At 33.0% G+C, this 14,273-nt stretch overlaps 1 protein-coding gene across 1 annotated transcript; it reads right to left on the bottom strand.

The window, feature by feature from the left end:
* Nucleotides 1–2,031: 2,031 nt before the first annotated feature.
* On the bottom strand, nt 2,032–2,775 carry LOC138891767 (uncharacterized). The gene has a single exon (XM_070175515.1). The coding sequence runs from the start codon at nt 2,747–2,749 to the stop codon at nt 2,114–2,116; it is 636 nt and encodes a 211-aa protein (XP_070031616.1). The 5' UTR covers nt 2,750–2,775; the 3' UTR covers nt 2,032–2,113.
* Nucleotides 2,776–14,273: the final 11,498 nt, after the last annotated feature.

Here is a 14,273-nt window from a genome sequence, read left to right as displayed (position 1 = left end):
GGTCCGGCACTGAAATGCAAAATAGTAAGACACGATATTGTCACTAGCTAGCTTAGACAAAAATCTTACCAGACTAGTCTCATAACGGTACGAAGTAAGTCAAGACTCAACTATCTCCTAACCTACAACCCTAATACTCGACCTCCACATCTTCCTATCAAGTATCATGTCCTCGGAAATCTGAAGCATCGCCATGTTCTGCCTGACCAACTCTCCCCAATACTTCTTCGGCCGCCCTCTACCTCTTCTCGTGCCCTCCACAACCAGCCACTCACACCTCCTTACCGGGGCATCTGGGCTCCTCCTCTATACATGCCTAAACTATCTGAGCCTCGCTTCCCGCATCTTGCCATCAATGGGAGCCACGCGCACCTTCTCTCGAATATCAGCATTCCTAATTTTATCCATCCTAGTGTGCCCGCACATCCACCTCAACATCCTCATTTCTGCTACTTTCATTTTCTGGATATTTAAGTTCTTAACAGGCCAACACTCAACCCCGTACATCATGGACGGTCTAACCACTGCTTTATAGAACTTACATTTGAGTATCGGTGGCACTCTCTTGTCACACAGGACTCTAGATGCTAACCTCCACTTCATATATCCTACCCCAATACGGTGTATGACATCCTCGTCGATCTCCCCTCCCCCTGGATAACCGACCCAAGGAACTTGAAGTTGCCTCTACTTGGGATGACCTGTGAGTCAAGCCTCACATCCACGCCCACTTCCCCTGGCTCAGCGCTAAACTTACACTCCAGGTATTCCGTCTTCGTCCTGCTCAGCTTCAAACCCTTAGAATCAAGAGCCTATCTCCAAACCTCCAGCCTCTCATTAACATCGGCTCGCGTTTTATCAATCAGAACTATGTCATCGGCGAATAGCATGCACCATGGCACTTCCCCTTGAATATGGTGTGATAACGCGTCCATCACCAGGGCGAATAAGAACGGACTGAACACAGAGCCTTGGTGTAATAATATATTATTACGAAAAAATGGAGTAATAATATATTATTACGAAAAAATTGCCACAAAGAGTTCTCCGTTCTCTTTTTCGGCAACAATATAATTATCGGGCTTGAAATTCTAGCTATTTCCTTAATCGTTTAGTACATATAACTAATATCCAATTCTGAAGCTTTGAGAAACCACGTGGACATTAATTTCCATAAAAGATCGATTAGAGAACATTTTCCAAAGGGCTTAATGCAACTCAATGTCATTTTTACCTGACCAATTTGATGAGTCTGCGGTTTCCAAGCACAAGAAAACCCACCACCAAATCCAACATTAAGTTTCACAGACGTAAGTTTCGATTGTCGCGTTAACTATATCATACAACAATATATGTTAGAATAAGTACAGTAATTAAGACCATGTTATTGGGTACGTAAGGACTAGTTCGAAATTACTCTCTTCGTCTCAGATTATCAATCAAAATTGTCCCATTATAATTATCACTTGCGGAATATATTCAAGACTAATTTAACTACTTTTAACTATACCCATAATAATAAAGAAAAAAGTATTTTTTTTAATACTGCTCAATTATAAAAATGCATCTAACATGGATATCTTAGTAAACTATATATACCTATTTATTATTTTTCTTAATGGTGGTGAAGAGAGCAAAAACGACAGTTAAAATGAAACGTCCTATAGACAACAAATAATTTAGAATCATCTTTGTTGATACCATCGAGTGTGGTGTGTAATGCATTATTAGATCTCTCGGGCCTTAACTAGAGGTCTCAAATTTGAACACGTAGAATGAAAAAGCGCATGGTAGAAATTCTACTTCTCCTTAAATAAACTCTGTGGGGTAAATTCGAATTTGTCAGCCGGATTTAGGATACCGAAGGGTTTATATATATATATCTTTGTTGAGCACTAAATTATTAATTTCATTCAAAATCCCTCTTCCTGATTCTGTTCTGGTTTGTGCTTTTTCTTTTCCTAAGATATTTGTTCGAATTGGCAACATCATATGTGTATTTTTCTGTACATTTAAGTTACAGTGCTACAATATATTAACTGCATTTTCTTTCTTCACTTCTAATTAATTGCTATACACCAAAATCAACAAAAACAAAAAAAGAAAGAACTTTTCATTCTTCTTTCTGCTTCCATTCCAAACCTATAAACCTACAAGGAGAATACCTAATTTTGTACTCAGAAATAGTCTCAAGCTTAGGTGACCAAACTTGTCCTTTTGGACCAACCAATTGTTCATAATGTTTCTTCAACTCAGGTGTGCTACATAAAAACTTACCATCACTAGGACTTGTAGTTGCAATATTATCTTGTGATCCATCTTCTTTTCCTCTTGTAAGAAGCTTAATTATGAACTCCGGTGACACTTTTATCAAAACCCTACCATTTTCCGCCTTAATATATTGAAATATAGGGTTCTTGAAACTAACAGGTGCTCGTCTAGGATTCGAGCCCAGAGAAGCAAGAGAAGAAGCCGAGAGCACGTTGCTTGATGAGAAGTAATCTAGAGGCAAAACGAAGTATGTATCGCCATTTTTGAGCTTATCATCGATGTTTAAGGATGGAATAGGGTTTCCAATATAGAATGAGTCTGCATGGCAAATCATGCAGTCCGGGAATTCGAACATTATCTCTCCGGCTAGCCTTTTTCCGGTGACTATCCTCGTCGTTCCATCGTGAAAAAATAGGTTAACCATTAATGATCTTGAAGGACAAATGGAGTAGCACCAAGGTGAAATTGTATTTCCCATTTTTTTCTTATTTCTTTTGGAGGTTGAAAGGAGGAAAATGAGACAAAAGAGTAGTTGGAATAATGATTTTCAGTTTTGGTTAAGGGATTTGTTTATATATGGAGAAGGAGTTGACTTTGAGAATAGGTCAGTAATGGTGGCTTTGAATATGTCGAGTTGTATAATTATCATCCATAAACCAATTAATGGAGTTACTCTTTAGGGTGGGCCGGGGGATGAGGCAAGGGAGTGCATGTGAAAAGATAATATTAATTGTTCAAAAGTCATCATCTTCTATCAGCATATTAATTTGTAGTACTAAAATTTAACTTTGCTCTACTAGATATATCCTATTATATTTTACTCAGGTGCTATTTATATTCATAGATAATACTATTAGTCTATACTATTTCTATGTAATGTCCAAGTGTAAACAAATTATTCTAAAAATGAACGGGGATCGCCTATGAAGGGAGTTCTATTGAATCTTCTTCGTCAAAAAATTGTATTACACAAATACGGCAAAATATTTTTTTCTATGAACTTTGGATTCGTCTTGTCACGATCCGAAATTTCCCACCGACGGGACCGTGATGACGCCTAACATTTCACTTGCTAGGCAAGCCAACGTTAGAAAATCGCTAAACCAATTCCTTATTTCCATTCAGTAAATAACAATAATTAACTAAGATGAAATATAATAAGTACAGAATATTATAAAACTGTATTAATTACTACCACCCGGGTCTGGAGTCACAATTCACGAGCATTCTAGAATTTACTACAAGTAATAGTCTGAAAAGAAATACAACTGTCTGAATGAAAAAAAACAGTAGGACATAAAAGATACGTGGGGACTTCAAAGTCTGTGAACGCCGACAAATCTACCTTGAGTCTCCGGACAGCAGACCAATAGCAATTCTCGATCAATCTGAGCCGATATCAAAATCTGCACAGAAAGTGCAGAGTGCAGTATCAGTATAACCGACCCCATGTACAGGCAAGTGTCGAGCCTAACCTCGGCGAAGTAGTGACGAGGCTAGGACAAGACACCCACATATAACCTGAACAATATAATCATGCTAGTGGCAACAACAGTAAATAAAGAAATAATGCAGAAATAATAGGAAGGGGACATACAGTGGAGAATACAACATAAAGAGTGAGAATAATGAAAAGACAGAATTAAACAGAAAATCCTTAAACGAATTGAGCAATTAAAACAACAAAGGAAAACTGCACGGCATCACCCTTCGTGCTTTTACTCTCAACCTCACCAAATAAATAAATAGAACGGTACAGCATCACCCTTCGTGCATTAAACCTCTCATAATATACACGGCATCACCCTTCGTGCTTTATACTCTTCCTCACAATATAAATAAAGCATGAACGGCATCACCCTTCGTGCTTTACACTCTTCCTCGCGATATAAATAAAGCATGCACGGCATCACCCTTCATGCTTTATACTCGTTCTCACCAATCACAAAATCGATAACAACGGATAAATAAGAGTATCACAAAGGAACCAGTATTTTATCCATAATCAATAGCACAATGTAATCTCAGCCTTGAATCAATATTCGAAAGTTGCCAAATCTCAGTGAAACCAGATATGAGTCACCCAACATTTTAAATAACCCGCTAAGCATGGATAGTAGAATTTAAGGCTACAAAATAGACAAGAATAGAATTTCACTCGCATGCTATGACTCGACAACGACACATAGATGCTCGTCACCTCACCTATACATCGTATTTAACAACCAAACATGTCATGCTATGACTCGACAATGACACATAGATGCTCGTCACCTCACCTATACATCGTATTTAACAACCAAACACGTAGCAAATGAACACATAATAACTATTCCCTCAAGCCAAAGTTAGACACGACACTTACCTCGCTCCGAAGGCCACTTAATTCTCAATCACAGCTTTTTCTTTGGAATTCACCTCCAAACCACTCGTATATATTCAAAAATGACTCAATAATATCAAATATTGCTAAAGGAATCGATTATATTTCATAAATTAAATTTCACAAATTTTACTCCAAAAAGTCAAAAAATTGACCCCGGGCCCGCTTGGTCAAAATCCGAGGTTCGGACCAAAATCCCTTTACCCATTCACCCCCGAGCCCGAATATGTAATTAGTTTTGGAATTCGACCTCAAATTGGGGTCTAAATCCTCAAATTTCCGAAATTTCTAGTTTCTACCCTAACTCCTAATTCTGCCATGAAAACTCTAGATTTTAAGTTGATAATTCATAAAATGTAATGGGTAATTGAAAGAAAATAGTTTAGAATTACCAACACTTTGGGAAAGAAAATGGCTCTTGAAAATTGCCTCTACCCGTTTGGTTCTTAAAAAATATTGAAGAAATGGCTTAAACCCGTGTTTGGAGTCTGTTTTAAGTCACTGGACAGGCCTTCATCGTGTTCGCGAGAGGCCTATCGCGATGCACAGCGGCCTAAGGCCTTCGCGTTCGCGTAGAAGAACATGACTCCCCTCCCCCAAGTCCCTTAGACTATCGCGTTCGCGTGAGACAGATTGCGTTCGCAAAGGGTACCACCCCCAACGCTTCGCGTTCGCGACCAGTCCATCGCGTTCGCGAAGAAGAAAATTTCCCTTCCCCTATTTTACCTTTCGCATTCGCGACACTATCTACGCGAACGCGAAGAAGGGCACACCAGAACAGCTACTGCAGCTAAAATCTCAGATTTTCTAAGTCCAAAACATCTCATGGCCTATCTGAAACTCACCCGAACCCTCGGGGCTCAAAACCAAACTTGCACACAAGTCTAAAAATATCATACGGACCTGCTCGCACGATCAAATAGCTAAAATAACACTTAGAACTCTAAATTTAGCATCAAATCAAATGAAATTCTCAAGAACACTTTAAAATTTCTATTTTTTCAACTGGACGTCTGAATCACATCAAATCAACTCCGTTTCTCACCAAATTTCACAGACATATCTTAAATATTATAATGAACCTGTACCGCAATCCGAAACCAAAATACGGACCCGATACTAACAATGCCAAATATCAATCAATTCTTAAAAATAAATAATTTCCAAACTTTTAATTTTCATCAAAATTCATAACTCAAGTTAGGGACCTCCGAATTCGATTCCGGGCATACGCCCAGGTCCCATAATTCGATACGGACCTACCGGGATCGTCAAAGTATGGATCCGGGCTCTTTTACCAAAAATGTTGACCGAAGTCAACTAAAATCAACTTTTAAGGCAAAAAATTTTATTTTCATTAGTTTTCAACATAAAAGCTTTCCGCAAACCTGCCCGGACTGCACACATAAATCGAGGAGGGTAAAAAGAGATTTTTAAGGCTTAAGAGCGCAGATTCAAGTTCTAAAACATAAGATGGCCTTTTGGGTCATCACACGTCTTGACATAAAGGAAGTTTTCATATTGTAGTGGCAAAGGTAGTTCGAGAATTGCTTTAATTTGCATCTTTTGAATTCAATTACTAAAATTTTTGGCTCCGGCATGAGTAAGAAAAAGATCTTTTTGGTTATACTAGTTTCTATGTACGTGTTTCACACGTAACACTCCAACTAAGAAGAGAAAGATGAAAAGAAAAAAAAATGTAAAGTAAGTATCAATACAATGACACGACTAATAATGAACAACGTTCATGCAACTTTTGTCTTATGAAGATACTAAAGGCATCAGTTTTTTAGCTAATTCATATCATGTATGTTTTATTATCATGATTAGATTTGATTATTTATATGATTAAAGCGGGTAAAAAAGACTTATGTGGGCATGTGAGAAGATCTTACAGATTAAACTATAAGAATTAAGCTTATTGTTATGATATTTTACTATAGGAATGAAAAGAACCTTTAAATGTTTGAATATATCAAGAAATATATAACGCATATTTAAATAATGTATGTTAGCTTTGCAGTCTATCTACACGCGTTACTATTCATACTTTTACAATTACTTGATCAAAAACATAACATAGTCTATCTACCCTTGTCATTACTAAAGCTTCACAAAACCTAATTAATTTATGCACAAGCTGACAAAGATAACATAGACAGACTCTTTTTATGTCCCAATTGCCACACACATGATACACTCACTATTTAAGTTTTTCAAGAGAATTCCTTTGATGCATAGTGGATGAGTTACAACATCTGAATTCTATCGAATTAGGGTTTCTTTAAACTTTTGGGGAAAGCCAGACAATAAGATGGAGCATGACCAACATGGTAAAAAAATTCAAAATGCCAAAAATTGGTGCATCAAGTACACACTACGGAAAGCTAGCTAAAATAATTAAGATGCTCCATGTGTATTACAATGCCGCATAAAAAAAATCTCGAATTTAGAAAAGTCAAATGCCAAAAGAAGGAACTCAATTTAAATCCTGGAACACATAAACCGAAATTGATGAAAAAATTAGTAAGACAATCTTATCTAAGGAGGTTTTTTTCCATATTGCTAAAATTCTCTTATAGAAAAATATTCTATTTTAACCTAATAGGATTTCAGTTCTTTTTATGTAATCAGGAACAAGAGCGTTCTTAAAGAGAAATTTGCATAAAAGTGTAGTCTGACATATTACATCGGACCTATGTAATCATGATTTTAAGTGTACAGCCGCATAACCATTTTATTTTTTATAACAGTATTTCTACACATGATAATGTTGTATATAAAAATCAGATTTCATTTTCTACTAACTTTAACTCGCAAATATATTTACCAAATAGCTCAAGTCTTCACCGAATAGCTTTAAATTTTAACCACAACTTTAAAATGATATTCCAACGAACACCGATCATCAATTTGTCAAAAATATTTAATAAATCATTCAAGCTTTTAAAAACTCTAATAATAGAATTTTAAATTTTTCACTTAATTCATCCAAAATAATATTTAAATCTACGATGATAAACATGAATATCACTTTTAAATTAGTTTTTAACATAGATCTTCTTAATACACTGTTAATAGATGAAAATAAATTTCAAATTCTATGCAAAATTATACTAAATTAGATAAGAAAAAAGAATATGTGCTAAATTGAGTGGAAAAGTATCCGCCTGTACTTCTGTAATTATTTTCTTAAAAACATAGATGTGTAGGAGGTTTAGTATACTTTAACTGATGAGAAATTTGAGTTTTTTAATGTGCTTTAATTCTAATCCAAGAGATAATTATTAGCTGATCTTTGGTTAGGCACTAAAAATGCCCGGATTGTACTTAATTAGAAGTTTATTTCTATTCTACTTTACTAAAATAACTAATAAATTTATGTTGAAATTAATGTGAATGAGAGTATAAAACTATCAATATTTTGATGATATTATTGTTGTTCAACACTTCACATTTTAATAATCGTGTAGTACGAAATTACAAAATGAAATGTTGATCGATTTTTTATCCTTCGTGAGTGCATTTGAAAATTGATATAATTTTAAGTAAAATTAGTTCTTTGAACTTTTGGATATTACAATTAATTTTTAAGTTTTGAATGGATTACTACATATGACTTTAAATCCAACTACGAAATTGCTTTCTCTTTTAGATTATTTTGACACATAAATTTTCTTATCCTTTAAATGAATTGAAATTAGTTTCAACAATGTAACTCTGTCGTGGAGTTTAAGTGAGATTATAACAAAAGCTTTAAAGAATATTACAGTAGATAGCAAATTCTATAAGGATTCATACTCACCTAATATTTAAGAATTTGTCATGGTACGTACTAATCCAACTTGGATAATAACAATGTATAACATAACTTTGCATCAACCTCAAAATTAAACAAATAAAGAAAGACAGTTTTAAAGAAGGATATATTATTACATAACTCAATAATATACTCAAACATAGGCCTAGGTAATTAAGGGAGCTTTGACATTTCCTTTTCTTTAACGGATGTCGTTAAAGGAAATACCTTGGCATCTTCCTCGAGCACAACGTACTTATCACAGTTATGATCATCATTTGTATAGTGATCTTCTTTTCCAAAGCGCAGTAGTGCAGAGTATAACAAACACCCATGATCGCAATGGCTACTCCCACGAGAAGCAAAATCAGCTCACATATTAACTGAGCATGTTTAAGTGAATATCGAATAGAATCTTCAAACTTTAAACCATAGCTCATCCTTCTAATATTTTTCTCCATGCTTGAGGAACTATCAATGTTGCGATTAGAATAAACTAATATTTTTAATGCATAATAAAAAATTTATCAATACCATTCACTATCACACATCCATTATTGGAAACGTACCATTAGCATTGTTATTAGATACTTTCTCATCATGAGGCAACGTAGTAATAACAATATGGTGGCCAGGGAGTAGGGGTTTTAGCTTAGAACCTATATGAAGAGAACTTTCGAGAATTTCTTTATTGATAATGAAGCTATTTATAAGGAGAGTTTTAATATTTTGGGAATAGTCTGAGGTAAGCTTTTTAAGTAGGACAAAATATGGTGAAATTCATGCTATTTGATTTGATTATATAAATTTCGTATAGTTAGGAATGAATTTTATTAATATGATTTTCTAATCCAAGTAGATAATTAGTAGCCGATATTAATTAGACACCAAAATTCAGAGTTAGTACTTAATTAGAACTCTATTTTCATTATGTTTACTAAAATAACCTTTAAATTTATGCATTTTAGGACTATTTGGTCAACCAACATTGTATTCATGTTTTTATAATAATATAGATAGATAGATATAGATAAATTATTAAATCCCTAGTCATAAGGAAAAGTTCTAGTTTAATAGCAAAGGCGGATCAAAATTATTTTAGGTTATAAATTCAAATCCTAAGCGCATTTTAATATCTTTTTGAATCCTTTTATATAAAATCCTGGTTTTGTATTGCGCGATTTGGAGTGTAACTTGTTCCGGCGTTAATGTTTATGTCAAATTGCTATTTGAGGACCAAATAAAAAAATTTAATTATAACGGTCAAACCTTTTAGTTTTACCAACCAAAGTACCAAACACATGATTATAACAAGAGTTTAACCTCAAAAAACATGTATCGAACTAATAGTGGTTGGCTTGTGAATTTTAATATTTGACAATTAAATTTGCAAATTGATACATTTGATAGAGTAAGTTGTATATGAATATTTTTGTTTAAAACGTCTATGATCTAGTGAATGGAATTTAGTCATAATAGATATAGTAGTCAATTGTTCTTTCTTTTTTTTGCTCCCTTTTATTTCCCTAGCTTAGAACGAAGGCATGCTATGATTTGTTTTTTAAAATACATATATATTCAGAATTGCTGCAATTAAGATATTATTTTGACTTTCCAGTTGTGGCTAAGACTATAAGATTGAGATTTATCTGCACATCATTATCGTATTTGCCTTCATAAGATTTTACTGCTGTCCTTTTAATTGTAACTTTATTTTTCAAATTGCAGCTAAGCTATCATTGAACTGCAGGCAATTTATCTTTCTTTTAGACTTCTTTTGAGATTTAGTGCATAAAAATATCATCAAATTAAGGTTACCCCCCCCCCCCCCCAAAAAAAAAAAGTCTTGGCACGTCCAGTTTATTTATTTATTTGCAGACGACACGTGACAATATTATAAGTTTATTTATTTTGGGTTTTGGAAGGGGGTGGGGTGGGGGTTGTTTTCCCTTATCCCATTTCAAAAGAGACATATATTTTATTGTGTCAATAACACTTTTTTATTTTTTATTTTTTATGTTTTGAAGTAATTAATATATTGATCGTGTCACAGAAATTCGACCTCTATTGTAATATAATTTAATTTACCAATTATAAAATGAGAATTCAAACCTTAAATAACCAAATATAATATGAAAATTGAAAACCTATATGTTTAGTTTATGTACCAAGAATTTTTCTCATAATATCGTTTAGTTTATGTACCTCTTGTAATATTGTTTATTCTCAATTCTCAAGATTAAACAACTTGTAACATGTTATCTTTTGCCCATAGGAATTATGACGTGACAGTTGAACAAGTAGATTCATCCTCCCAAGCCAAGAACTAGCTTGACATTCTAATTCCATAAATGAATTGATAAGATTAACTAAAGATGGTCAATGGCACGTGACAAATAAATTGTCTCTTATTTAAAGACCCTGGCCTACTTATATAACCAAATTAAAAAGGTCTTGTTTGGAAGCACATATGCAAATTGACAAATCCAACTCTCAATATTGGCCCCACAATTAGTGTTAGTGGATATATACAAAAACATTAATTACAGATAATTAATTATGTCGACCTGCTAAAAGTTTTGAAAGTGTTAATTAATTTTGTCCTAGTCCAAGCTAAAAAAAAGCACATTAAAGATTGTGGTGTTCTATCATCCACGCCATTGAAGAACAACAAATTTTAATACTATGGTGGCGCTTAGATTTATCTGTGCTTCAATATTTGCAAAATTCAATTTTGGAAAATTATTCAAAGATAATTTCAATGTGTTAGGATTAATTTTGAGAATGTGTTTTTGGATAACATTTTATACCCCCTCCATACCCCAAAAAAAAAAAAAGATACACGGAACCAAAGCATGATGGTCAACAAATCTAATTTTTCTGTGTGGATTCGAGAATTGATTTCTTAAATTTGATCTAAGACTTGTCTATTCAAAAATTACATAAAAAGCATATAAATGACAATTTTGTATAGTTAAATATTTTAAAATATTTGCAAAGATATTAGTCAAAGAAAAAAGGTATTTTGAATATCCAAATAGAAATAGTCATATAAATTGGGACAAAAGGATATAACTTTTTAATGAAACTTGGATTAGCTTGTTTTTGACTTACTAAAACATGTTAGTGTAGACAATAAATTTGGGTCAAGAAAATAAAATCAAGACCGAAAATATCGCAATAATCGTAGTATTTTATTTCAAACAATATGAGTGTACTATCTCTGTGAATCCTCTTATTCTACTTTCCAACGGTAAATAAAAGAGTATTTGAGCTTAATCTTGAATTTTAATTTATTTTAATCCAAGTGCTTAAAGCTTGATCTTGATCTTGGCGTATTTTTAATCCAAGGGCTTGCAACTTGTTCTTGAATCTTCGTCTTGAGCTTTTAATCCTTAGAACACTTGAATGCTTGTAGCTTTTAGAGAAATCTGCAGCGTTTGATCCACGAGCTCTCTTTTGCTTCTTGTTATAACTTATGGTCTCTCTTCTTAATTACGAAGACCTCTATTTATAGTTGCGGGAGGGAAGAGTTATGATAAGAACAAACCCTTTCCAACCAATCTATGACAAGGCCGCGTTTGATTGGCCAGAACATGTCACTTGCACATGTTGCGCGGTTTCATTAGCCTTTTAATGTGACTTGGCATACCTTGTCATTTTGACACGTGGCATGATCCCATTGGTTCTTCCGTTCGACTTGGTGTGCCACGTCATTTGACGCGTGGCACCAAACTGGGCCTTTAGGAAGCTTGCATCTTGGGCTTAATGAAGTGGGCTCATCACTTTAGCCCAATTAAATGGGTTAGCCCAATGGATTAAGACTTATTTATTTAATCCATATATATTGGACATATATAATTAATCTAATTATATTAGCCCATAATATTTATTTGGACCAATATATCTTGAATTTAAAATATAGTCCAAATTAATTTATGAATTTAATTCCGTAAATTTTATACGCCTGCAGTTAGTTAATTTGATTTTTAGAAATCAAGCAAATTATGTTTTTACGAAGACGAATTTAGTTATGATTTTTTAATATGTTTTTGAAATATTTTGGTAAACCAAAGGAGCCTTAAATTTTTTAACAATGGATATACTTTGGTCTATGATGAGGGCGTTCTTCGTTATACAGTTGCAAGATGGTAAGACTAAAGTGTATATATATATATATATATATATATATATATATATATATATATATATATATATATATATATATATATAGGTGAGAGTTGTTAATAAAACAATGTAAATTTAAGTACATTAATTAGGCCATTGTCCACTAGAATGCATTCGTTGTGTACAAACAATTTATATATATAGATTCTCATTTAATTTATTATAAAATATAATGATTATGGACACAAGTTAACTAGTAGCAAGTAGCAACCACTTATTTATATTCATTTTCAATGTATAAGTTGTCCCTGCAGTAACGGAGTCAAGAATTTGAGTAAGGAAATTCAAATAAATCCCTTCACCGAAGGTAGCTCCGGTTGATGGATAAATTAGATTTTCCTATCAAAAGAATTACACATTTGATTTTGAGGTGTATTTAATGTTTTTATTTTATTCTTAAGCAGGAAATTAAGGTATAACTATTTAAACGCCTCTTTTTCCCTTAGCGCAACTCGAAATAATGGTGGCCATTAAATTTGAACTCGTAATATTGCGCAATTAGTGATATAGTATCTTCCCTCATGTTCTTTATAGTACAAAGACATCACAAAAGGCTGGCTCTAACAGTATGGTGGGTAAGGCATGTGCCTTAGGCCTTCAATTTTGAGGGGCTCCATTTTTCAGAAATAATATATATTTTATAGATATTTAAAAAAATAATATGTAGTAGTACTTTTGTTTTTTTCATATAAATGGAAAGAAAACCTTTTAGAGTAAATAAAGTAAAATTTTGACTTACTTAAAAATGATAGATGAATAATTTTTAATTTGAGTTGATTTAATAATTCTATTTTTTACTCCTTCGTTTCCAATGTTTCAATCTTACTTTTCATATTCCAGAACCTACGTATCTTCTTCCTTTCTCTTTATTCTTGCTCACCTATAATATTTTTAAGATTCCAATAGTTCTATACTTCTATTACTTTATAAAAAATATAGTATAATTTTCAAGATTTACAACAAGAATTTTGAAGTAGACAAACAACAACTAGATATTTTGGACTCAAAGTCTTCATTCTTCAAACTTCCTGAATCAGTAATCGGGTAATATCTTTCTAGTATTATTTTTTTTGGTATTTGATATTTCATTAATTTTACTCCATAAATATTATTTAAGTTTTTTTTAAAAATTAAAATACTTAGGCCTCACATTTGATTTTGGCCTTAGGCCTCAAATGCCCAGGAGCTGGCCCAGAGACATCACAATCGTCAAATCACCTAATTAGTAATTTCATTCTAAGTGGATGAATGATGATAAGCTTTGTACTACGAAAGTCACTATTTTTTTTTTGCTTTCTAAAACCTAGTTAACATAAATATAAAAATGCCAGAAAATGCCATTTTTGGCCAAAAAAGTAATCTGACTATCTTAATTTTGCGTAATAAAAAAGATCATATAATCAACCCATTTTAACACCCATATTTGATGTAATGCATGTCTAAATAAAGGTTAGCAAATTTAATTTCGAGAATTAATATAATTAGGCTATTCTAAAATTGACAGTTAATTCGCGACTCTTTTTTTTTTTTTTTTTTTTAAATCTGGACATATGAGCAACCATGCTTGCTAAGCTCACATAGGCAGATATATCTGCAAAGTGTATGTAATAAGAATTTTAAGATATTTAATTT

Source organism: Nicotiana tomentosiformis, chromosome 5 (genome assembly GCF_000390325.3).
Source record: "Nicotiana tomentosiformis chromosome 5, ASM39032v3, whole genome shotgun sequence".
In the NCBI taxonomy this organism is placed as follows: domain Eukaryota; kingdom Viridiplantae; phylum Streptophyta; class Magnoliopsida; order Solanales; family Solanaceae; genus Nicotiana; species Nicotiana tomentosiformis.
Note: the sequence above shows the minus strand (reverse complement) of the source record. Positions and strands in the feature narration are given on the sequence as shown.

Excerpts from the sequence above, each read along its gene's own strand:
- LOC138891767 (XM_070175515.1), bottom strand. The coding sequence starts at position 2,749 with ATGGGAAATACAATTTCACCTTGGTGCTACTCCATTTGTCCTTCAAGA.